This window comes from Pongo abelii, chromosome X, assembly GCF_028885655.2.
Source record: "Pongo abelii isolate AG06213 chromosome X, NHGRI_mPonAbe1-v2.0_pri, whole genome shotgun sequence".
In the NCBI taxonomy this organism is placed as follows: domain Eukaryota; kingdom Metazoa; phylum Chordata; class Mammalia; order Primates; family Hominidae; genus Pongo; species Pongo abelii.
The window spans coordinates 156,933,397-156,960,391 of record NC_072008.2 but is presented as its reverse complement, the minus strand read 5'-3'; the positions used below and the strand labels follow the sequence as shown (position 1 = coordinate 156,960,391).

The window sequence follows — 26,995 nt, the reverse complement described above, 5'->3', positions numbered from 1 at the left end:
TCGAGACGAAGCTCCTCCACCCTGGAAATTCTGCCTCTCTTTCCAGGTCCAGCTCCTGTGGCTGAATAGCCTTGGCTGACTGAACATTCTTGCTGGGCCAAGTCTTAATCATCTCTAAATCCCTCTGGTTCCCCGACAGTATCTAGCCCAGGCAAAGGGCTCAGCAAATACTTGCAAAATTCAATAAACTTTACTATGTTACTAGCTTGGCATGATGTTCTAGGCACTTGGGAGATTATAATCTGGTGAGCATTGTGCTAGTCTTTTTTTTTGGGATAAACACCAATGACAAACTGAGCCTTTACTCTCATTTTAGCACATCTACTCATCTCTTTTCAATGCTGGTGGGTTTATAAAACCCATCAGCAGAACAGAGAGTGATCATAATCATATGGTGAAAATAACATCAGCTAATACATTTACTGAACATGCTTTAGTGTGCTGGGCACTGAACTCTGTGCACACATGAATTTGAGATAGATTGTTCCTAGCTAATAAGACGAGGAAGTGGAGATGGGCTTACTCAAGTCACACAATAGCAAGATGGGGTACAGACAAAAACCAAGCTAGAAACCAAGCAACCCCTGGGTTTGGAAATGCATGGGCTCCTTCTCTGCACATGGCGAGGAGCAGTCAGGTGCTCCTCCTTCTTTCATACTGAAATAACTCTGCATTTTTGGCTATTCTGTGACACTCTGTGCTATTCTGTAGCTCAAACGGCTCTGGTGCAAGGAGCTCAGATTATGACTAACCCCCATAGATATTCAGCTGCTTTGCAAGAAGTGGATGAATGCTCTGGCTTTATAAATTATTGACTAGATTGGATATTGGCCCAATCTTCACTCTGGTGATTCAGAAGGAGGCATATGCACATTTGCAGGGTTATAGTAGTGCACTCTAATTCCACTGGCTTCTGAGAGCTTGTAGGTTTCTTGACTTAATCATTCTGGAATTAAGGTAATGGATCCTCAACACCTTTTCTTTCTCTGGCCTTTACTAGCCATGTAACAGAAATGAGCAGAGAAAACCCAAGAAAGCCAACTGGAGACTTGAAGAGTCTGCCAAAGATGCTCAGAGTCCAAGGTCCTCTGTGGCTCACTGACTTCAGAAGCCAACCTCAGTTGTTCAAGTCACTTGTGAGGTTACTATGTTAGAGCACTAAATATTATCCAGATAGCCCAAAGAGGTGAAGGCAGACATGTGGAAGAACCTGGATTTTTGGGCAAGTTGATGAATGCCTCCTGCCCCATATCAAAGAGAGGTGATAGGAGACAACTTTGTGAATTTGAAATAATGCACCGGGGAAACAGGAAAACGTAATGTAAGTCATGCTTCTTGGCTTTTTTCTTGCCATTACCCTACTTGGCCAAGTGCAAATGGGATTTCAATATATCATAAGTATGCATCTATTAATAACAATGCAAGAAAGCTGTACAACTCAAGTCTGAGATTTTGTAAGAAACAGAATCTCAGAATCTCCGTAAGCAGCACCATCCAACAGAACTTCCTGGGTTGATGCTGAATCATCCCAGAAAGAATAGAATGCTCTAGAGCTGTGCTGTTCAATATGGTGGCCACTGGCCACATGAAGTGTGTAGCACTTGAAATGTGGCTGGTACAAATGAAGAACTGAATTCTTGTTTTTTAAATTTTTTATTAATTTAAATAGTTACATGTGACTGCTGGCTACAGCATTGGACAGCATAGCTCTTTGGCATAGTGGCTAAGAGTCCAGGCTCTGCAAAAAGAGAGTCTGGACTTGAATTATGGGTTTGCCACTTCCATGCTTTGTAATTGTGGGAGAGTTACTTAACGTTTCTGTGCCTTAATTTTCTCATCTGCAAAAGGGATTAATAATTGTATATTATTCATAGAGTGGTAAAGGTTAGGAGGACTAATAGAATTAGCACGTATGCAGTGCCTGGCATGTTGTATGCACTCCAGGAAGGTTAGCAGCAGTATTAATTAACAATAATACCTCCACCATGTATTGAGCCCCTTTCAATGGTCCAGGCACTGATCTATGAATTTTACACAGATTAGCCTAAAACTGGACATGCTGTTCTAGGTGTGGTCTGGCCAACATGGCTCAGCAGGACCTGTGTTTTGGTAAAGTAAATTAATAATAATAATAATTGATGATGATGATGACATCGTAAATATTTATTGAGAACTTACTCAATGTAAGGCACTGACCCTTTCCTAGGGTCATTTCAATTAATGAATCCTCAGAACAATCCTATGAAGAAGGTACTACTATGACCCCACTGTAAAGATAAGGAAACGGAGGCACAAAAAGGTTAAGTGACCTGCCCATGATCACCCATTAGTTAAGTGCCAGAACCTAGACTAGAACCTAGGTATTGTCTGATTTCAAAGCCTGTGCCAAGCTTTGTGTGATCAAAGTGCCCAAGTGAAACTTTTGTTATTGCAGTAAGTAGACTAACAGCAAGAATATTTTGTAAGGCCACTGGGGTTCTACTGTGCAATGGCTGCAGAGCTGGCTGCTGTGAGACCCAGGTGTCCTCTTCTTTTTATAATAACTGTACCTTGAAATGAGGAGAACTCCAAGTTGGGGGATCTCTGTTATGATACGTGTGGTATGGTGGGTGGAGGGGGTAGATAAGTCTCACTGAAGAAATTCTGGCTGGGCGCAGTGGCTCATGCCTGTAATCCCAGCATTTTGGGAGGCTGAGGTGGGTGGATCACCTGAAGTCAGGAGTTTGAGACCAGCCTGGCCAACATGGTGAAACCCCGTCTCTACTAAAAATACAAAAAGTTAGCCGGGCATGGTGGTGCGTGCCTGTAGTCCCAGCTACTTGGGAGGCTGAGGCACGAGAATCACTTAAACCCAGGAGGTGGAGTTTGCAATGAGCCAAGATCACGCCACTGCACTGCAGCCTGGGCGACAAAGTGAGACTCCATCTCAAAAAAAAAAAAGAAAAAAGAAAAAAAAAAAGAAATTCTACAGAAAACTCTAGGGTAGCGCCAATCCCACCCATTTGGCGGATCTGTTCTGTAAATTTGCATTTTGTAAAAGTTTTCTTGGAGCAGGGTATCCCCTAAGAAAGACCTGGAAAAATTTAGGCTTTCCTGGAGTTTTTCCCCCACAAATGTATATAATTTAACTTTAACATTTCAAAATATAAGTGTTTAGGGCTGACTGAAATTGACTGGGTCCAAACTCAAATTCACTTCATCATGTAAATTCTCAGATTTGAAATTTAATTACAGAATTAAGTTCAACTGATAAATTGCTACTTTGACAAGGGGAAAAATAACCCAATAACAAAAAAAGGTAGAACCCATAATGTATAAAGAAATGAAGGAATTACTATCCCCTGGGCAGTTACCTCACTGTGGCACATTCCTGTGGATATCCCATAGTGCTTGGCATAGAGTGAATCTGCAGTACACTTCCCACTTCTGAGGTTGAGGCTGTGGGGCACTTTCATAGTGACCAAGGCTGTGCCTGTTGTCAGCAACGCTGGGTAATGAGGTTGGTGGGCCACTGGGCATCATGCTACTTGGGGGAGCATCAGGGACTGGGTAAAAGGGGAAGGGCATCAAGGCTCTCCAGAGTCTAGAGTTTTAGTAGCCAACAAAGGCCTGTGGCAATCCTTGCCCTGACAGTTTCTGGAAGGTTTCTATTTTCTCATGATGATGATGATAATGATGATGACAATAGCTACCATGTATTGAACACATACAATGTGCCAGGCACTGAGTGAAACACTATAAATGTTTACTAAGTGAAACATTCAATACCCATGGCAAGTCTGAAAGATGGGTACCATTATGATCCCCACTTAATAGGTGGGGAAAATAAGGTTCAGAAAAGCAAAGTAGCTTGCTCAAAGTCACACCATATGTAACTGGCAGAGCTGGAAGCTGAACCTGGGGTTGACTTACATGAAAATCCAGGCTCTTAACCGCAAATACTACAAATGCTTCAATATGAAGCAATATTCAAAACATAACCCTCACCCCAACCCCCACCTCCCTTCCCAGCCTCAAATTCTCTCAGTATCTCCTTGATGGGTACAGTAAGCACTGCTGATAGGTCTTGGGCTTCCAAGGGAGCCATCCAACTAACCGTCACGTTCGGGCAACCGAAGAAGGGAGTGGCAGGATTTCCTTTGGAGACTTCCGGAATTAGACAGCAGATTTAACGCACGCATCTAAATTCTCTCCCTCCCAGAGCCTCATTAAAACTACAGTAAGAGTTTATGTTTTGTTTTGTTTTTAAAGACAAAATCCCACCAGGATAGAGAGAATAGGAGAGGAGATAACAGCATCATAATTTATGAAACTAAAATGTAGATAGACCAGGATTAACTGACTACACAGCACCAAGGAAGCTGAATGAAAAGACAGCAGAGGAGAAAACTGGAAAGGATCGTGGTCTATATGGCAGAATCTTCCCCAGGCTCAGGAAGAGGAGCTCTAGATGTTCCCAGATCTGGGAGGTAAAGTGGAATGGGGGGACATGGCCAGCACAATGGGGTTGGGCTGGAAGCTGGTTAAGGAGCAGGCAGATCCCTGAATTCCCTCTCTGACTCTGTGTCCCCAGGCATCTGCCTGTGCCCCACCCTGGAAGAGGTCTGGCTTGACCCTTTGTCTGGTGAATTTCCTGCTCTGCTTTCCTGGTCCTGCTGGCCAGATCAGCAGAGGCCACTCACTTCACCCCACAGGTATGTTCTGTGTTGCCCTACACCTGGGAACTGGAGGTACTGGAGGCAGGCTGTGGTGAGCTTGAAAGCAAAACACAGAGGGCAGTCCAATCTCTTTGGCCATATTTCTTCTGCATATCCAATACCATGTCCACAACTCTGCTAGTGTCCTGTTGGTGGTGGGCTCTACACATTCCCGGGAAGCTGAAGGCAGATAATGACCGGGACAGGTCAGCCTCTCTTCTTCTGAAAGCCTTCATCTACTAATGGCCTGGGACTCTTCCCTTAAATGCTTAGATTGTGTTTTCCACTAAGGTTTTTTTTTTGTTGTTGTTTGTTTGTTTGTTTTGAGACGGAATCTCACTCTGTCGCCCAGGCTGGAGTGTAGTGGCACGATCTCAGCTCACCACAACTTTCGCCTCCTAGGTTGAAGCGATTCTCCTGCCTCAGCCTCCTGAGTAGCTAGGATTACAGGCACATGCCACCACGCCCGGCTAATTTTTGTATTTTTAGTAGAGACGGGATTTCTCCATGTTGGCCAAGCTGGTCTCGAACTCCTGACCTCAGGTGATCTGCCTACCTTGGCCTCCCAAAGTGCTGGGATTACAGGTGTGAGCCACCGCACCCGGCCAAGGTTTTTGTTTTTTTGTTTGTTTTTTTTGTTGTTGTTTTGTATTGAGGCAGGGTCTCACTCTGGTCACCCAGGCTGGAGTGCAGTAGCGCAATCACGGCTCACTGAAACCTCCACCTCCCTGGCGGGCTCAGGTGATCCTCCCACCTCAGCTTCCCAGGTAGCTGGGACTACAGGCATGTACCACCACTCCCAGCTAATTTTTGTATTTTTAGTAGAGACAGGGTTTCCCCATGCTGCCCAGGTCGGTCTCAAACTCTGGGAGCAAGCGATCTGCCTGCCTCAGCCTCCCAAAGTGCTGGGATTACAGGTGTAAGCCACCGTACCCGGCCCCGCCACTAAGGTTTTGAAAATGAAGCAATTACAAGTTTAAGTCTATTAATAAGTGATGAAGCTATGTAGAAAAGCAGAATAATTATCTTGGATCAGGAAGGTCACATGGGGATCTACTTGGGGGCTGTCAATATTCTATTTCTTGAGCTGATTAGTGTTGACAGCAGGTTTTAATTTTTTACTTCTTTTTGTTTGTTTGTTTTTGAGACGGAGTCTTGCTCTGTCTCCCAGGCTGGAGTGCAGTGGTATGATCTCGGCTCACTGCAACCTCTGCCTCCTGGGTTCAAGCCATTCTCCTGCCTCAGCCTCCCCAGTAGCTGGGATTACCGGCAGGCACCACCACGCCCAGCTAATTTTTGTATTTTTAGTAGAGACGGGGTTTCACCATCTCGGCCAGGCTGGTCTCGAACTCCTGACCTCTTGATCTGCCCGCCTTGGCCTCCCAAAGTGCTGGGATTACAGGCTTGAGCCACCGTGCCCGGCCCATTTTTTACTTCTTTATTAAACTGTACATATAGGCCTTGCACACTTTTCTGCATCAATGTTATGTTCCACAATAAAGGGAAAAGTTATATACACAACTTGATACCAGTAATGTGAAACATATATTTCTACATAGAAAAAAAATGACTGAAATACTGCACTCCAACATGTTCACACAGTAGTTGCTTCTGGATTATTTATATATTAAATGTTTATATATTGTATTATGCCATGAGGTTTGTGTTTTCTCTCCACTTTTCTGCATTTTCCAAGTTTACTACAAAAAGCACATATTACTCTTATAATCAGAAAGTCATAAAATACATTTAAAAAGACAAAATTGAAACTAATAAGGATCAACACAAAATAGATGAGCCATCTGTGGAAATCTGCACAGAATACTACCTAAAGAGATTGGTGACGTGCATGATCTCACTAGGATGAGCACAAAGCTTGCCAGAGCCTAGGGTCTATTTCTAGGGTTGGCTCTTGGAAGCCAGGATAGTTGTTATCTCTGGGAAGAGGGAGGGGCACACAAGGGGCTTCTAAAACATTCTGAATGTTCTATTTCTGAACCTGGTTGGTGGGTACATGACTGTTGGTTTTATTATTATATGTTTTATATACTCTTCCGTACGTATGGTGTGGATTCCAAAAAAAGATTTCCTTTAGAGAAAACCAGAATCATATAAGTAGAAAATATGGTGCTATGTTGAAGGAACAACTCAAGTTTATATAAAATCATCATCATTTATAGGCTTAAAAAGTTGCTTTGGAATTTTGGTCTAACTGACTTGTCTTTTCTGCAGCAAACCGCGCTCCTTCTGGACCTGCTCCAGGCAGAGGGGATTAGGGTGGGTTCAAGGCTGCAAGTACCTAGCTCAGCACACTCTCTTCCTGGGACTTAGAGTTTGTCTGGTGTTGGCTCTCTGAGCTCTTGTCAGGAATGCCGACCCTTCCGAGGTTCAGGATTTGAAGCCTGCCTTCCTACCCCAGATTTTGTCCGCACAGACACTCAAGTATGTATTTCAACTACAAATGACCTGTGCTTTCCTATTACTCCTCTCTTTCATGGTAACCTTTCTGGTATCCTTCCTTCCCTACATTTATGGGAGGGGGACATCATTCTCTGCTCTCCTGTCACCGAAGGCTCTACCGTCTGTCTTCTTCTGATCCATCTGGTTTTCCTGGGGCCACCTCCTCTCCTTACCACCCTAACACTTTTGTAACTTGAGGAGAAATGAGAGATCACCTAGTCAGGTCATCATTCTCTGTAGATGAAGAGGCCCAATGGTTTCCTCAAGAATTGCCAATCGAGTTAAAGACAGAGAGTATGAGACTCAGCAAGACCTACAGAAAGCATCCATCCGCACTGTTTTGCAGGGACTTAGTCTTTGTGTGTGGACCTCTGGAATGCCACCCACTAAGAAACATTGTCTGACACCAACTCCCCACTTGGTAGGTGGGGACACTGAGACTCATGGCAGGAAAGGGCCTTGCCCCAAGCCAGGGCAGAGTGGAACTCATCACTCTCAATTTTCAGTCCAGGGCACCTTGTTGTGACTATCCCAAAGGCAGCCACTTTCCCTGGTCTGAAAGACCTGAAGAGAGAAGAGAAGAGAAGGATGGAAGGCAGAGTATGCGGCTTTGATGCATTTCCTGGTGAAAACAGATCTATATGAGAAGCAAATTTCACGAAAGGGAAGAGAAGAAAGTGTTCCATACGTTGCTGGCCTGTTTCAACCTTGCTTTGATTCTTGCTGAAAAGGGTACCGTGTATTACCGAGTTCAACATGCAGACCAGTGTTAGGAAAGCCACTGCACCTCTACTTTAGCCTCCAGGGCTGTGCCCTGCAAATGGCCTGCAGCCTTGGTGCCTCGCTCTCCAGACTGCATTTTGGAAGATGGGACAGAGGCTTATGGAAGCCCACATTAGAACAGGAGAGCAGAATGGGTGAGATGAGGGATCCTTGATAGTGAACCAGATGAAGGAATGGTAGCCAAATGCCAGGCCTCCTTTGTGGCTTCAATCCAAAGGCTCTGGAGCCCTCCCAGGGCAGAACATCAGGCATGTTTACCCCCACTGTCCTCAACAGTGACAGAGGTGCAATCTCGGGCAGCTGGCCATTTTGAAAGCAACCTCCTTAATCTCAACTGGGAAGGCTCCCTAGCAGGACCCATGTGATGCACACCTGGAGGAAGCTAGACTAACCAGAACCTCAGCACAGTTCCATCTGGGATGCCCAGGTCTGAGACGAAAAAGGTAACTCTCTTTTCTGGGTCCTGGCCCAGTTGTGTCTCTCTCCATCTCATTCTCTGAGATGTCTGTCTCTCCTTTTTTGTCCCATCAGGAGGCAAGAGCTATCACTGGGCCAGACTCCGCCAGAAGCCAAGCCACCTTGTTACCCAGCTTCTCAAGCAGCAAAGAACAGCCTTGTTTTTATCTTACCCCCACTGTCCCCTGCCCCTGCCCCACCTCCCAGCCATTCAGCTTCTGGCTTCCCCAGAGCTGCCTGCTTCTTTGTGGTCCTCCATTCCTTGAAAAGACCTTCTAGTCATTAGTGTATATAAATGGCCACTTAGCCCAGATTACAGTGAAGTCAACAGCTGGGGCTCTGAGAATTGTCACAAACTGGCACAGAAGAGGAGGCTATTCCTCCAGAGAATTTGGAGGGCGCTCCCATCCACTTACAACGAAAAGCCCATCCACTGTGCTTGGCAGTAGGTGATCTGAGAACCAATGGAACCAGGTTAATTCTGTGGCACGATTCAGTGAGGAGAGCAGTGATGGGCATTGGAAAATATCAGAGACAAGGCAGGAGACCTGAAATCTAGGCTTAGCTCCTCATATACTTGGCAGCTGTGTGACCTCAGACAACCAGTGTTACCCCTCTAAGCCTCAGTTTCCTCATGCAAAAGGAGGGGGAATAACAACAGAGCCCACTGCTTGGGGGTGTTGTGAGGACAGGATGAAAAAGCAAACAGAAATCCCTCAGTACAGGATTCAGTGCAGTGGACACTCTTGCAAGGTCTGGTTCAGCCCTCCACCCCTACCCTCACCAGTATAAAGAACTCTGGCCTACAAGTCAGATGACCTGAGTTTTAATCTCAGCTTTGCCATTAGCTGTGTGAACTTGAGAAAGTCCCTTTCCTTTTTACATCTATTGAGATGATCATGCATTTTTTTGTCCTTTATTCTGTTAATATAGTGTATTACATTGATTGTTTTTCATAGACTGAACCAGCCTTGTATTCCAGGGATAAATCTCACTTGGTCATGGTGTATAATCCTTTATACATATGTTGCTGGGTTGAGTTTGCTAGTATTTTGTTGAAGATTTTTACATGTTGATTCATAAGGAATATTGGTGTACCTTCCCCTTTTACGGCCACAGTTTCCCTACAATGATGTAGTCGAACTAGACAACCTCCAGTATCTTTCAGTATTCATGTCCTCTGATTCTGTGAAACTAAGAAAATTAAGAAATAGTGATTCATAGGCATCAGGCAGGCAAAACTTAGACTCCTTGTGGAATAATTAGGAAGCCAAATATTCAGTTTGCTTATTTCTCAAATAACTTTAGTTTCTCCAGTCTGCCCCAACTCCAAGGCCTGAATATCTTTAGATGCTTATGATGGCAACTAAAGCCTACAAGCTAATTCATTTTAAGGTTCTTCCAAATGCATAGGGTTTTATTTTTCTAGACCTGGGTTCAGATTGGGAATTCGACAAACAATGGAAAGGGGGAAAAACAACAATCTAAACACTGAGTGACAAAGTAACAAAGAAATAGTCTAGCTATCAGCCAGTCAAGCCAGCCTTGGCTTTGTTATCCAAAGTAGTCAGTCTAATTCTACCACCAGTTTCTGTTCCTGTAGCTGTCTACTGCCTGCCAGGGACTCTGCCTTCCCACCCAGAACTACCAATGGAAGGATGTGGTGACCATACCAGTGGCTGCTGACATCTCCTGCCATGGGAAGCATAATTGCCTCCAGCAGCCACCCCCTTAGATCCATCATTTTTGCTGCACTTGGCCTGGGCTGTACTCCCGGCCAATGACTGAACATGGTGAGCATGGTAATGCAGGCCCATTTCTGTGAGGAGCAGGACTCCTCCAGTAGGTGACTTTGGCTCAAGGACTCTCTATTGGCCTGGTTGAACTTTTCCTGAACTGTGCTACTGTCTGAGACTCTTCTTACCCAATCTTCTTTCTGGCCCCAGTTGTCACAGACCACCTGCATTGTGGTCTGAGTCTCTCCCCACCTTCTCTTGCTCTTCCCTGTTTATCTTTCACAGGCATTTCCCCCAATACATTCCTTGAATGTCTAACCCGATACGGGTGCCTGACTTTTGGCAGATCTAAGCAGACAAAAAGGAGTACTTGGTTACCAGCTCTTCTTTCTGCCACAGACATCAAGGGAACCCTTTTTCCCTCACCCCTCTGCCACACCCCCCACTGCCCCAGTGAACAACCACAGAGAGAGCTGTGGTATACTATTAGGCTGGTGCAAAAGTAATTGCGGTTTTTGCCATTACTTTTAATGGTAAAAACCGCAATTACTTTTGCACCTACCTAGTATTTGTGTTCCCCCAAATTCATGTTGAAATCTAACCCACAATATGATGTCATTAGGAGGCAAGGCCTTGAGGAGGTGATTAGATGATGGGGTGGAGCTCTCCTGAATGAGATTAGTGCCCTTATAAGAAGAAGCCCAAGGACGCTACCTTGACTCTTCCATCACATGAGAATGCAGCAAGAAGGCACCATCTACTAATCAGGAAGAGAGCTCTCACCAGACACTGAATCTGCCAGTGTCTTGATCTTCAAGTTCCCAGCCCCTAGAACTATGCACAATGCATTTCCATTGTCTCTAAGCCACCCAGCCTATGGTATTTTGTCATAGCAGCCCGAACTGACTAAGACAGTGAGCCACATGAGAAGTGCCCCAACCCCTCTCACTTGGCTCACAGATCAGTGGGTTCATTTCTGCCTGAGTTTTGTTGTTATTCTGTAGATTTCTTGGGCTAGATATATTTTTCTGTTATTTTCCTTCTTCACCTCAGTCATGAATTGGTTGTTTTAAAAAAGACAACGTAAGTCATGGGGAAACTCCTGACAACTCTACTCTCCTAGGGTTCCTGATAAAAGGGGATTCAGTTGAGTCCTCTGATGGTCTCTACCTGCCAAAGTCCAGCAGCCCTTAGCAAACATGCTGCTCGTTTCTGTAGAGAAGGTTCTGGTGTCCCGCCATACTTTTCTCTCCTTCATGAAGAGCTTGCGACCCAGCAAATGGGTGGCTTATATGGGTCTGTTTCAAAGGAAGAGCCAGCTCTGGGAAGAAAAATGATGAGCATAAGCATAACCTGCCACTGTGCCTGGGAAAGCAGACAACTTTTTTGATGTGTGAATATCTAATGAGAATGGAATCCATCAATTACCTTAAACTTAGGCACAGTCTTCAAATTCAACATATGTGGGATATACTTTTAGTCAGTTTGTAGACGTTATTTGTAATAAATAACCTGGCTTCTCTAAAGAAATTATTTTAAGTGTTTGGTTTGGTTTGATTTAATGGTAAAATTATATTTAGTGGCAGAGAATTATAGCAATGGTGATAAACTATAGAGTGTCATAAGTTCATATCTTAGTCCCACATTTGAAGCTGCCTGCAGATACATTCAAGATGCAGCCAGAAGTCAGGAGACTCAGGCTGTTATTTGGAGCTCATCATTTTACAGCCTTGCTGGACTCCCATTTTCTCAGGGGAAAAATGTGGTGTTGACCCAGATTAGCTCTCCAGGCCCTGCTGAGTTGGGCATTCTGTAAGCTGGAGGGTCTTCTATTATCTTCACCTAAGTGTCTATCAACAACCCAAATGGGCATGAGGGAAGAGGGAGCTGGGCGTTGACTCAAGGGGCTGTTGTCTGAAGAAGGGAGGCCCAGGGTGCCTGTTAGAGAGATACCTTGGGCACTGGAAGGCACCAGCTTCCCAGAGAGAAGGGGGAAGGCCATGAAAAAGTTGGCTGTAGATGCCAGGGACACTGGGACTCTTCAGCTGTGTGTTTGTGTCTTCTGAAGACTTGTGTTTCATTCCTTTGGAGCATGCGTAATCATACACTGTGGGATGTGTTATATAGATTGCTTGATAGTTCACCACTGTAATAAAATACTGTGACTGGAATCTGCTCCCAGTCTGCCTTTGATAGCACTTGTGCAACACACATTTAGTGAGCATTTACAGTGATCCAGGACCTGTGTTGTGAAAACATTGATGGACAAGGCAGATGGTGGAGCACGTCAGTGACGATTTTTAATAAAGGCTGGTAAGTGCTATAAAGGAACATTGTAGGACACTAGAGAACGAATAACAGGAGAACCTGACTTAGGCTGGGGTGGGGCATTGGTTAGAGGAGGCTCCTTGGAGGAAATGAGGTTTAAGCTGTGACCTGAGGATGAATAGATGTTGGCCAGGTGAGGGGCCCTGGGGAAGAAAGTTGGCAAAATTCCCAAACCAACTTGATCTATGTCACAGCGTCACCTAGTACTACTCCTATTCTAAGACCCAATGAATACCCAGGTCACATAGGAAGAATGCTTGCAAAATGTGGCCTAAGGATCCAGGATGTCCTTGGGAAAAGAGCTGCTTTCTGCAGTCACGTGGAATCATCCCACAGACCGCTGTGCTGTAGTAGATGGGGGTTGGGAGGATGGGAAAGCCTTTATCTTTCTGTTTCTAATTTCTTCAATTCCAGAAAATTTACTTTCCTGAAGCTGTAAGGTGTCCTTCACTTTCAGCCTCAATTGTTGAAAATTAGATTACAAACCAAAGCAGGAACTCCATGATATGTTTTTAAGTTGTTCACACAGTAGAGTTGGGTGTGTCCCATTTATAAAACAATCCATCATAAGTCAGTATAGAGCAGAAGAGATAGCTAAGAAAAATCCCTGAGTCCTAAATGTCAGAATCAGAAGGGCCCATAAGGATAATCTAAATCAGAGGTTCTCAAAGTGGAGGGGCAGGGGTGTCCTTGTACTAGCAGCAGCAGCAGCCCCTGGAAATCTATTACAAATGCAAATTCCAGGGCCCCACCTGTATCTATGGAGTCAGAAACTCTGGGGATGGAACCCAGTAATCTGCATTTTAACAAGCTCTCCAGGCCACATTCCAATGTGAGAACCACTAATTTAATCCAATCCTCTCATTATACTGAATAGGGAACTCAGTCTCAGAGATGCATGGACCACCTGACCCCTGGTCAAGCCTTGCTACTGCTGTCCAGCAGGATGTGATATGGATGATGGATCAGTGACCACCGTGTGCTGTTTTCCAACTTCCTCTTTCCCAGTTGAAATTTTTTTTCTTTTTATTGCACTCTTACTTTCTATGCCAAGGTGAGCATGGTGACCAGTGGTCCCTGAAACATGAAGAGCTATATACTGACCAAATTCAGAGGATGACCCCATCACCTAGGGTTTCCGGATTGGAGTTGGATCACTTTGGGAAAGGGGTAAATAGGTTTTCCCTAAGAGTGGGTATTTTGGGAGGTGTATGCATGGGAAGGAAGGTGTGTATGAATGAGGATGGCCAAGAGATTGATTGCAACAAATACTGTTGGTTGCCAGCACTAAGTCTTCCTTCTCTTGACACCTTTCCCCATTTTCATTTAGGCAGCTTCATTTGGCCCATACCACCTCTATGCTTAGCGGGAACCTGGCTCCACACAGGGTTCTAGTGGGGGACAGAGCTGACATGAAGCAGCATAGTAGGCTAGTAGGCATCGGATCCATTCAGACTAAAAAGCATGAAATTTTTGGGGGGGCTTCCGGGAAAGAAGCTTCCTGGCTCTTCTGACAGAGATTCTAGAAGCCATTCTCCTGCTCTCTGAATGGGGCAGGAGGAAATTTGTAGCCTCTGGAGTTGCTGGCGCTATCGTGTGCCCACAAGGGGGAGCCAGCCTTAGGATGAGGCTCATGCCACGGAAGGCAGAGTAGACAGCCAGAAAGAAACAGCATCTTTGATGACACTGAGGAACCGTTGATTCAAACCAACCCTGAAGTCCAACCAACCGCTGGACTTTAACTTTCAGGAATCAGTATGTTCCCTTTATTGTTTAAGCCAGTGTGAACTGCGCTGTCTGCTAATTGGGACTGAATACATCCCAACTGATAATCTGGCCTGGCCTCTCAGACCCCTGAGTTCATGAGGTCTGCTTTACACAGCCAGCCTCATATTAAAAAACACCCCATTTTTAATGATGAAGCTTGGGGCCTGCTGAACCCTGCTCAGCCTTGAGTCATGTTCTTTTATCTACTGACCAATTCATTTACAGAGAGAAATCTAACACACCTGAACCATCTGTACAATGCACTCTAGCAAATACATTCAGTATGGATCAAATATCACAATCCTGGGCTCTTCATTCAGATCTCAAGTGTGGTGCTCAAGATCTTCAATATGCATTAGTTGAATGTGATACACATTTTAGATACAATAGTCTAGCTTAATAACATTAAGAATTTCTGGGTCATATTCAATTCTGATACAAACTAGAATATGTACTTTGTGGGTTTCTGTGAAGAAAATAATTGATGATTTAAAATGGGATTCATCTATAGAAAATAAGCAATGCTAGCTCATAAAAGCAATTATTGGCATCAAACTCCTGAATTTTTAAATCCCTTAAAAAGTCCAAGAGCATACCAGAAAGTCAAGATTTGATTTCAAAGGTAATAACTGTAAACAAAAAAATTAAAAGCCCGTAAAAGGTGTTGCTGGGTAGGATTGTGATGGCTCTAGAAACAATTGTGAGAGCTCATTCTCTTTCTCAATTCCTAGTCTAATATTATTTGAAAAACTTTATATAATGAGAGAGTGAGAAATAGACATAAATCAAGTTCAGGGTTACAGAGCAATGCTTAGCCTTCAGGAACCTCTTCTCTGGGGGAAAGTTCTGAGTTGGAGTTGGCTTGGACAATGAGCTCGGGCAGGACAGATGGGGGATGTGGCTGCTACCCTTGCAAGTGGGATGTAGGGGAGCAGGAATAAAGTAGATTGTTTGGAAAAGAGGAGCTTTCCTCTCTACTGGGACAAATGTACCTGGAGCATTCGATCAGTTTAGCAGAGCCTTACTTACCCAGAGGCCCTCACTCCAGTGCTCTGTGATGAGTTCAGAGGCCAGAGGCCAAGATAGGGGCAAAGAATTGGGGGAAGGAGGGAGAGTTAGTGGGAACATCACAGTTGTCTTCAAATCTCTAAAGGGCTCTTAAACCTTGGGGGGTCATATTGTACTAGAATGTTGATGAACCTCAAGATTTGTGATTTGTCTCAAAAGTGGGGCATGGAGAAGGATTCTAAACTCTAAACTGGATGTCAATCTAGCTCTGACAAATCACAATGCAGACTTTTTGTTTGCAGCAGGGACTTGGTGGAGTCTTTTAAGTTCCTGAGACCACGTTGTCATTCAGAAAGCCAACTTAAACAATTTTATTAATGAATGAGTCCTCGGTTGTAATCTTGCCTCTTGCAGTGCAGAATAACTACAGGGCTTGGAAGAGTGGTTCTGCCCACCAGCTGCTGTGGAACAAGCTGGGCAGAATAGATCTATATGATTCCAGATCTATATGAATGCACAGGGAATTGACATGGTCAAGGCCATTGCCAGAGGCTGCTTTTTCAACCCCATTCTGCTTCTTTGATCTGTATCAATCTTGAACTAGGGCAATTCATAGAGCATAAGGGAGTCAGGAGACCTTTCTGGGTAGGTGGGTGGGGGAAAGGGCCTCCTTGTGATGTAATTATTCTGCCAAAGCAGACATTTCCAAATTAAAAGTCAACAAAGCAAACAAAAGAATAAAAGAAATGATTAATATGGCTATCAAAATGATAAGAACAAATAAAAACAAAAACCTAAAAAGATAATTCTCACAAAGAATGTAGAATCTGTGCTCATGAACTAGTAAAATAAACCTCTTTTTTTTTTTTTTTTTTTTTTTTGGTTTAAACCAGTAGTGGGAGCTTATTCATATACTATCAAGTATTTTTATAAGTCACATTTAAGCCTACCAGGAGAACATATGCTTAACAGCCTTCCAAAAACGTTCACTTTATACTGTGCTAGTCATAAAGAAATAGCAGAGTTACAAACACACTGTGTGTAAGTGAAGACCACTCACTGCTCTCAGAACTGACCAAAATCGATTGGCTTGTGTTAGGAATATCAGCACCACCCCAAAGTGGTATGAATGAATCTTAACCGGGGAAAAGTAATAAAATGAGTGGCCTGAATTTCGAAACTAGCTGTTTTTGGCTTTTCTTACCATGTGCAGCTGTCACTGTGGTATGTGAAATGGCAGCCAGAAGTTTTGTTTTGTCCTTGTAAATTGCATTAAATGACGACGACAACAACCACAGCAGAAACAACAGAACAACCAGGGCAAATTACCACTGGCGGTATAAAATTGTGTACTTGTTGGAAGTTGAAGAAATCACATGTTTTCAGACATTGTACAAGTGCCATAGAAGGATAAGAAGCTTAACTGGACCAGAGAAATGCATCATGGTGAGTGGGTAAATGGGCCCTACATGCAGATGCAAAGTTTTCCCTTCTGCCCAGTGCAAGAATATGGGTTCATCGGCCTCCAAGCCTTGAAGACTGAGAGTGTCTATCAATACTTCCTCTAAAACGCTCAAAACAGTGTCCAAAACTTAGCATTCTGCAATGGCTAGCAGATACAGCTCATTCATTGGTTCATTCCCCTCTACGTTCTACTCATTCATTCCAAGGATCATTCAGCTTACATTTACAGAGCTAGAGAAGACGTCTTCCTATGCCTGAGGAGTTTACTACCAAGTGGAGAAGCAGACAAGTCACAAAGAACTCTGATGAAGAAGTGGACATCACCACACCCTGAAAGGCAGAAACCAGAGATCTTGTGAGCTGGAGCATGAGCAGGGACACAATGACCAGGTGTGAACTTTCTAAAAGACATTTTGGCATTGGTCAGAGGTGTCCTACTTTGTGTACCAGTGTCAAGGCCTTAGGAGCTGGCTCTCCCTGTAGTCGAGAACCGTAATCTTTTTCAGAACTCTATTCCAAGGCCTAGCACTTGCTCTAGAGGGACAGTTTGCACAGAAAGCCAGTCAGAGATGGCGAGTCACTAGCATCATTCTGTTGGCTCCTGTATTACTCAGCAAACTGTGAGTCATCCCGGTGTTTCCAGACTTGCAGATATACCAGAGAACTAATGAAGCAAGTGGGTTTCTTATCCCATTCAGAAGCAGAGATAATGTCCATTCTTGTTTACAGTCACTTCTTTGTTTCCCCCACCTACGTATTATCATTTCTCCAAAATGTCAAGAGAGGGACAGCCATTATGCTCAATTTTCCAGGAAAGTTATTTCTGGTTATGCCTGTGCATTTAACAAACATGCACCTCAGTAAGACATACAAAAAACCCAGATGGCCCATACAACATGATGAGTGGATGTGCAGTAAATACTGCTCTTACCAGGGATGGAAAATGAGCAGTTCAGCTTGCTGCTTCTTTTAGATTGTACACTAATATTATTGCAAAAGAAAAGACTGCTTTTGATTAGGAGAGGACTAGCAAGTGTTTTAAAACTGCAGCCTTTACTTTTTCATTGTGGTAAAAATATGTATAAAATGTACCATTTTAACAATTTTTAAGTGTGCAATTCAGTGGCATTAAGTACACTCACAGTGTTGTGCAACTATCTCCACCATCCATCTCCAGAAATTTTTAATTTTCCTGTACTGAAACTCTGTCCCCATTAAACATGCACTCCTAATTTCCTCCCTCCCCTAGCTCCTGTCACTCACAGTTCTATTTGCCTTTCTCCATGAATTGGACTACTCTAGGGACCTCACATGAGTGGAATGATACAATATTTGTCCTTTGGTGGCTGGCTTATTTCACGTAGCTTAATGCCTTCAAGGATCACCCATGTTATAGCACATGTCAGAATTTCCTTCCTTTTTAAGGCTGAATAATATTCTATTGTATGGGCATGCTGCATTTTTTAAATTTATTTACCAGCTGATGGACATTTGGGTTGTTTCTCTCTTTTGACTATTGTGAACAAAACTTCTATGAACAGACAACTGGTTGAGCCCCTGCTTTCAATTCTTTCTTTCTTTCTTTCTTTTTCTTTCTTTCTTTCTCTGTCTCTGTCTCTCTCTCTTTCTTTCTTCTTTCTCTCTTTCTTTTTCTTTCTTTCTCTTTCTTTCTCTCTCTATCTCTCTTTCTTTCTTTATTTTTATTTTTATTTTTTTATTTTTTGAGATGGGGTCTCACTATGTCACCCAGGCTGGAGTGCAGGGCAGTGATAACAGCTCACTGCATCTTCGACCTCTTGGTCTCAAGCAATCCTCCCACCTCAGCCTCTGGAGTAGCTGAAACTGCAGTCATGAGCCACCATGCCTGGTTAATTTTTGTAATTTTTTGTAGAGGTGGGATCTCACTATGTTGCCCAGGCTGGCATTGAACTCCTGGCCTCAAGCGATCTTCCCACCTCAGCTTCTCAAAGTGCTGCGATTACAGGTGTGAGCCACTGTGTCCAGCCTTGCTTTCAATTCTTTTAGGCATATACCCAGAAGTGGAATCACTGGATCATATGGTATTTCTATGTGTAATTTTTTGAGGAACTGCCATACTTTTTTCCACAGTGGCTGCACTATTTCACATTCCCACCAACAATGCACAAGGGTTCCAATTTCTCCACATCCTCACCATCACTCGTTATTTTCTCTCTCTGTGTGTATGTGTTTACAATAACCATCCCAATGGGTGTCAAAATTTTGGTGTTTGAAGATGTGAAACTAGAAAGCTGTAGTGGAGTGCATTGTCTGTTCACATTTTCCAGAGCTCATCTTTGAAAGGATTGCCAGATAAAGGGAAAGGGTCATGGAATCATTCCCAGTTATTCCCACTCAGGGATGGGTGAGGGCCTCCCACATCGTTCAAAGCTTTGTCACATGGAAATAAATGATCATTAATCACAATTGCAAATGAGGAGTCCACCTTCATCTGTTGGTCTGCTGAGCCAGCTGGCTTTGGCAAATTCTCTTCATGGGCCACCCCGACATGGGCCTGCAGAAGAATCTGTGTCTCAACAGCTACGCTCACCTCCCTTGCTCAAAACTGGAAGATGGCTGGATTTGGTAGCGTGCTACAGGGGAAAAAGCTGGCCAGAACCTGAGCCTTTAGCTGCAAATTGAAAGCTCCCACAAGCAAAGCAAGAGGTGGGATAATTTCTGGTGAAGTAGAGCTATCCATCTTTCAGGCTCTGAAGGCCACCTTTAGCCCAGGACTATATATATAATGTCCTGGAGCACCCACTTTTATTTTTCCTGTGCACCTAGCTCCAATAACCCAGCCAAGGCCTGTGGCTCTGTGCTTTTCGTCTGTGTGAGTCCTAGCTGCACGTTACCAAGAAACTTGGTTCACATGGGGTAAAGGAGAAAACATCGAAGAAATGGATGAATGCTGACTCTTTATTCCACTCTCTATCTTAGAAGCTGTTGCTGAGATGAGAGTTAAGAGTCAGCTGTCTGAAGACACCTGCAGAGGTGAGCAGAGGTGAGGTGGGGTGATCTCTTTGGGCCTTTCTGCTGCTTTTGGCTTTCAACAACCTTACTGCTTTGGATGGGTGCAGCCAGCATGATAAACACTCATCTAGCAAGAAACACAACATGATAAAACAAACAAAAGCAGTGTTTGTCATTGTAGGCAAAATAACAAGATCAGATAAAATCCCAGACTGTTTCAACTCCTTAGGAAAAAGCAGAAACTTTCTTTTGGATCTGGGAGCAGGGTGCTTTAAATGTAACCAGCATTCTGCCCTCTGCTATCCCCTTCAAGCTAAAAAGCAGCCGGGTCAGGCCCCACATAGTTGTTTTACAGGGCAGGCCCAGATCGTGGGATTTGTCAATCCCTAAGGGACAGAACAGGCTAAAAGTACAGACTCGGGAAAGGATTCCATAAATCCACGATACGGGACCATGAGTGGATCTGAGAGTCAGAAGCTGGGGAAGGCACAGGGTGGGGAGGGGAGGGTGCAGTCCAGCCCTCCGAGTACTCATCGTTTGCTCACCTGGATGGAAGGGTCACGTCTTTGATTCCCCTTGTCGCTCTGCACCATCTACTCCTGTGCTCAGTGACAGTGCTGGCTGTAGGTGTTAGGGCCACAGCTGAATGGAGCAAGTCTACTGTGAGTTTCATCTGCTCTAGATCTTGTTTACATTTTGCGAACTTTTCACCTGGGGACATAGTAGTAGTAGAGCGACAGCACTTCTCTTTCATGTTTGTTGTGTGCGCAAAACTGGACTGCTCGCTCCATATGGTGTTCTGTGTTTTGGGTTTGTAGGTATTCACAAGGAGATACAGCTTAAAGCAGCACGACGCAATGATTTATTTCTGTCCTCTTACGTTCTTTGAAAAGCGCAATGAGATTCCTTGCCTTGCTTTGCAGTGACAAATAAGTAGGTTGTCTTAATTAACTTAGCATAAAATAATTTGTACACTTCATTTTTAAAAGGGCTCATTTTGGGTATCCCAACTTCAGCAAGTTTCCTTGTTTCTCTTCAGATATGTTAAGACAAAACAAATAAAAAACAAAACAAAAAACTTGACAGGAGGTTTCTGAAAATGATTGCCTCTTCAGCTTTCATAAGCCAGTTACTAAGCAATGAAAAAATTGTATCTATTGATCTCAATTACCGATGCATCTTAAGTAGGCGGCTTTGTGCATCCCCCTAAGTTTTGGGGTTGACCACACTAACTGATGGCTCATTCCTCCAGGGGAACAATGTAAAGTCGCCTTCATTTGAAAGTGTCGTCTCACTTATTCTTTAACTTTTAATAGAAAAAAAATGTTGACATTTAAAAGGTTAGCATTTAACAAGCAGCTCATTTTAAATTTCCGCTTTTTGAAAAAGAAAAATAGCTTTGAGGTGGAGGATCACTAATGGCTCTTAGAAACTGAAAAAGAAACTGAAAAAAAATTTTTTTTTTGATTCTTGGTAAGATTAATACCAAGTTCTAAGCCTGTGTTTCCCAAATTCAACAGCCCATGTGGTTTCATTTCCTGGCAATTTAGAGTGGTTAAAACAAACATTTTCAACAATGAGATATCGGTCCCCGAATTTTCAAAATGCATGTTACATGGTGTCTAATCACAGTTCCACACAAAGCAGCTAAGAAAAAGTTCCCCGAAACCAAACAGCTCTTTGCAGCTTAATTTAGAAAGAATGGTAAAACTAAGCTTGTAGGTACCGTCATGTTTAAATACAAAATAAGAATGCTCATTCAGGAAAACATTTCCTTGTCTGCCAGAGAATATGCACAGGGCGGGCCCCGGCTCTGACCCACAGGCTCTTTGAAATCTGCCTGGTCCCCAATCCTTTATCTGGCAAGTGGAGGCCCTTCCTTACTTATCATTTGACTGGTGGACAACACAGAGCTTCCTCTAGAGGCTTCTGTTGTTGCGTTTTAGCAGGACTAACCTTTGAAATAAAATCTGTGATGTTTCTCGCCAGAATTAGTAAAAGACAAAATTTCTCTGAGAACACAGACAGCAGTATTGCTCTCCCCCAAGCCTTACTCTCAAAACGAGAGAGGAATGCAGGGAAGTGAGGGAGAAGACCTGTAAGTCCAAGGTGACAGGCCCTTCCTTGAAAATATGTGGTGGATCTGATTTTGGGGTGGAGGTCATGTATTTTAGTAATATAATAATTACTTTTTGAAAATGTTAATGAGTGATTCTGAGACTAGGAAAAGGCTCACTTGCTGTCTCTGCCTCTCCTGACTCTAGTTGTAAATGGAGCAGATGTAACTTTGATCAGAATAGGAAATTCTCTTGGCCTCACTAACCTGGTTTGTTTCTTTTTGTTTTCAATGAAAAGTCATGGTTCAAATATAAAGAATTTAATTTGCAGAGCTAATTGAGACAGCAGTAATTAAAGGTTATGCCCTACTGAATGGGCTAGTGTAGCCTTGGAAGCTCAAACCAAAAGGAATCTTGGCTTTCTGCAAAGATTCTTTTTGGAGGCTTTGGGAGTGAGAGTCAGTGGTGGAGAAGAAGGATGGAAACGAGAGGAGAGAGGGGAGGTATCCCCTCAGGATGCGTGCTCTGTGCGCCATGACTATGCAGGACCAGCTTTCCTTCCTGGTCACTCATGTACACGCTTTCCACCCTGTTCATTGTCACTGTGTATCAGTAAGCCCTCTGCCTGAGTCTTGAAATGTCAGGCACCCCTGAGCCTGCTGCAAGCAGCTGGGGTCAGATCCACGCTGGCTGCAGGTGGAACTTAGCTCCTCCTTCCCCCTCCTCTCTGTCCACCTAAAGTCGTCATGTGGTTGCATTTGTTACTCAGCATCCACATAACTCCTAGAAGTTCAGCTGGCTGTGCTTAGAGGAAAGAGAAGACAACACTCTCCCCTACCCACGGTCAGGGGCACTCAGGAAACCACAGCCTGGTTTGGCGGCTCTACTTCCTTCTGGAGTCACCAACCTGCGTCTGCTGCCTTGGCTGCTCCTCAGCCACCTGGCAAATGTCTTCCTTAACGCCCCTACTCTGGAGCCGTCCGTGAGCACGCAGCCCCAGAGGGACTGAACTCTCCCCTGCTCTTTCTCTCCAAGTCACTGTCCACCCCCGGGGGTCAGAGAGGAGCCTGGATGCTGAGCCGAGGCTGACTAAATTCATTCCATTGGGTTACAGGTGTTCTGAGTTTCGGGAACTTTCCTGAGAGTGACAGCTAATATCAATGGAGCATAATTGTGTACCAGGCCCTACGCCAAGCGCTGTTACCTCATCTCATTTAATCCTCACAGCAGCCCCATGAGATAGGTATACTAGTATCTCCATTTTACAGACAGAAGCCTGGAGAGGGTAAATCGCTTGCCCTATGGAAAAGGTGGCAGAACTGGGATTTGGACCCAAGTGATCCAAAGTCTGAGCTTTCTTGAACTTGGCCTTGAGCCCAGCCCCAGGGCCTGTCCCCTGCCAAGGCCCCAGGGTAAGGCCCCTGTGTCCCCCGCCCTGTGCCGTCTAGCTTCAGGCCCTGGGTGCTGGAAGTACTGCACTTCGGAGGGTTCAGTCTACCAGGGGTGAGAGAAGCCACAGGTGGAGATAGTGGGGGCTTCCCCAAGGCCCCACTTTAGAGGGAGCTGCCCAGATCCTCTTCATAGGCCCAACCCCTCAGAAAGGGAGGATGGCGAGTTCACTGCCTCTGCAATTGCCTGGTGCTCACGACTGCCTAAGCTAAAGCTTATCCTTAAGGTAGAAAGCATATCAGACCCAGTAGGGGCTTAATCCAGCCTTCTCTAAGGCAGGTTTGATTCCCCCTTCTCTACCCTCTCCATATTTGTCAAAACAACATCATGTGCCTCCTTGGTCTATTTCTCCACAGCTGCCCTCTTCCCCCTGTGCTGCACAGCCTGCCTCAAGGATCAGATTCCAGGCTTTTTTTTGTTCTTATTCCAACTGGCCTCCATCCACATCCCTCCTCCCCATGAAACCACACTCCCAGCTCTGCAGATCTGAGTGGGGCTCAAATGCACGTGCACTGAGGGCACTCTGGCCAGAGGCTGCCTCTTGCTATCCCCAGTCTTCTACAGTTCAACTCCCATCTCCTTGACAGACTTGTTTTTGTCTTTGAGTAAATGTAAGATCTGTTCTGCAGTCATGAATAGTGAAACTGAAGTAAGTCCTAACCCCGATTTTTGCAACACACCAAGGTATCTCCAGTAATCTTCAGGGAGAAGGGACATCAGATGATGCAAACAAAATTCATTTTGCCTCAGTCTGATTAAACATCAAGAAATATCACCCAGCCTGGAGGGAGGGTGGAGAATTCAGTGACGCAATTTGGGGTCATTAAAATCTGACAACCCGGTTCTGGGTGTTGCAACTCCATAAAGAGTTAAAGATCCCTCCCTTAATAATTCCAGGTCCACATCCCTTATCTGTAATTTCAAGTCCAAGAAGCTCTGAAAGCCAATTTTAGTTTTGTAAATTTGGTGCCAAATTTTATGTGGGGGCAAAAGTTGACTCTGGACTTCCTTAAATATTCATATTTCTCTGCAAAAGTAATGAAATACTGCTTCAGATTACACTGGAGGGTTGTGTGACATTTGGTATTTGCACCACATTACCTTCCCAAAGTCCCAAATGTTCTGAATTTGGAAATTCATCAGGCCCCGGAGGTTTCAGGTCCAAGCCCACAAGGCTGCCCTAGCCCTGGCTGAGCCTGTAGTGTGTGCTGGGCACCGTTCTAAGCAGTTTCAGGTTAGCATCTCCTTTGCCTTCCCAATGCCCTATGTGAAGGGGACTATTCCTTTCCACATTTTCAGCTGAGGCTCAGGAGTTGAGTAACATTGCTCATGGGACCTGAATCAGTCAGCATCTGTAGCCAGACTTGAGCCTCAGTTCTGTCTGCCTCCAGTGCCCTTGCTTGCTCAACCTCCCATGCTAAACAGCTGCCCCAAAGTCATGTGGCATTTGCCTTTTACCTTATGTGGACATGAATGGTGCATTGAAATTGAATAGTTCACTCAACTGGTAAAGCAAAATCCTCCAAATGGAGAGATGCTGGTCTGTACATAAAAATGAGCTCCTATATAGAAGGCTGGATTTGGCTTTTCAGCTTACTCAAGCGTTTGTGTCTCATCTCACATTTAAAAATAACTCCTTTAGAAAACTGAGATCTAGACCAGGTGCGGTGGTTCCTGCCTGTAATCCCAGTGCTTTGGGAGGCTGAGGTGGGAGGATCACTTGAGCCCAGGAGTTTGAGACCAGACTGGGCAATATAGTGAGACCCTGCCTCTAAAGAAATGAACAAACAGACAAAAACCAAAAAAGCCCCCACCCCCCGCACAAAACCTCGAAGATCCAGATTCAAATGAATGTCCAGTTTTTCCATGGTAACCATTATCGTCCACGGCAAATGCAACAGGTTAGTAAATGCCATATCATAGGTAATTAGTGTTCCTGAGGCTCAGCTTGGCCATCAGTAAAACTTGGGAGGTTTGCTTAGCCTGCTGGAAGTGAGAAACATGTTCTTCCCCACCAATGGGGCCACCATCTGTCCTACAGCGGTCCCAGCTCTTGCCTCAAACACTCGCTTTTTTCTTTATTTTTTTCTCTCCCCTGGAAGAATGACCAAGGCTGAGTTCTTAGGCCTTAGAGTTAACGGGGAGAGGCCATAAGAAGAAACAGAAGGACTGTTGAGATTCCCCCAGCTTGGAGGCCTGGAAGAATACCAGGTAGAGAACAGAGTGCTAGGGAGAGGAGCGGAGTGAGAGTGCCAGAGAGCTCAAGAAAGAGCAAAGTGAGATCCCCAGTCTGCAAAGCAGGGATGGACCTTTCCCCTTTCCCCTTTCCCATCAGGCTGGGAGTTGTCCAGAAGGGGCAGGGCCTAGAGCAAAAGGAGCCCACAAGGCTCAGAGGCTGCACAACTCCTATCAATCTCATGGTGGGTACAGGGTCTGGAGAGAGCGTGGCTTGTGTCTGTCCTGCCACAGCTACTGGTTTTTAGAACCACATCTTAGTCCCATGAAACAGATCTGGGAGCACAGGGTCAGGAGGTAGAGTCATCATGACAGCAAATCCCTTGTCAGCACATACTTTATGCCAGGCCCTGTTCAAAGTGCTTTGGATATATTAACACACTTAATCTTCAGACAACTTATCATCACCTTGATTCGTAGAGGAGGAAACAGTTAAGAGGCGACAGTGGAAACAGAAGGTTCCAGAGGCAGTGCTCCATGCATGGGAGTATGAGTGTGGGCTCCGTAGCCAGATTGTCTGCTCTGGCCCCAACTTGCTGTGTGACTGTGGGCAACTTTGGTCACTTCTCTGTGCCTTTCCCCCCAACTCTCAAGAGAATGGTTAACAGTCCCTGCCTCTGAGGATTAAAATGAGAAGAGGCAGGTGAAGCATCAGGTCCCAGGCCTGGCCCCTGGGCACAGGCCAGCATGGGCTGGAGAGGCAGCTCTTGGTGGCAATAGCATTTCCAATTTGGGGACCCAGCTTCTTGCCTCTGCTGACAAAGGTCGCTTGCCCCCTTTATTGTGCTCCTAGCCCCAGGGAGCTTGACTGCTCGGTCTTTCTCCTGAACACTTTCTCCAACCCCACCTAGGTAATTGGTTGGGTATGATTTGCATGACCCCAATAATTAAGAATTCTCCCTCTGAGCCAGCTGATCCAGCTCTGGGAAAACACAATCAGTCTACGAAAATGTACCCAATTGAAGACAAAACAAAACAGAAAGGCTCACAATGTTAGATGGTGACACGTCTCCAGGCTGAGGATCTTGCCTGCTAGTGAAAGAGTTCCCGTGTTGATGCTGGGGCTTCACCGAGCTAGCTGCAGAAGTCCATGCAAACAGATGGCAACAGCCCTATAATAAAATCAAACCAAAGTGCTCCTGAACTGCAGACCAGGGCCCGAGCCCCAGGTGGCCTGCCGTGTCCTGTGTGCTTTGCCTGTCTCCACACCGCTCCCCCAGCCACCCCCATGGGAGCTCTGCTTGCCGTATGGTCTATCAAACGACCAGCTCCCTGGTGTCAAGCACTCTGCATGGTATGCTCCAGGAAACCTGGATGGAAAAGACACAACCTCTGTACTCTAGGGGTTGCCACAGGCGTGCTCATACAGAGCTCTTAAATAAGAGGTCAGCCCTTGACAGGTGCTTCCCTTGGGCCAGGTCTCTCCTTGGCCACTCTCCAGAAGAGGGAAGCACAGTGGGAAATGGAAGCACTGAGGACGGTCACGGAAAAGCTTCCTGGAGGGATGGTGCCTGAGCCCTAAGGAGCTGCAGGTGTTGGACAGGAGAGAAAATGTGGGAAGGGA

At 44.9% G+C, this 26,995-nt stretch overlaps 1 protein-coding gene across 9 annotated transcripts in view; it reads right to left on the bottom strand.

The window, feature by feature from the left end:
• The window catches only part of MAMLD1 (mastermind like domain containing 1), a 142,605-nt gene that overhangs the window by 11,833 nt on the left and 103,777 nt on the right, over positions 1 to 26,995 (bottom strand). For all 9 annotated transcript variants that reach the window (XM_054545191.2, XM_054545194.2, XM_054545192.2 and 6 more), the window contains one exon: positions 26,421 to 26,543. In XM_054545191.2, coding sequence (XP_054401166.1) covers positions 26,421 to 26,543 — 123 coding nt within the window. The remainder of the gene's footprint in view (positions 1 to 26,420; positions 26,544 to 26,995) is intronic.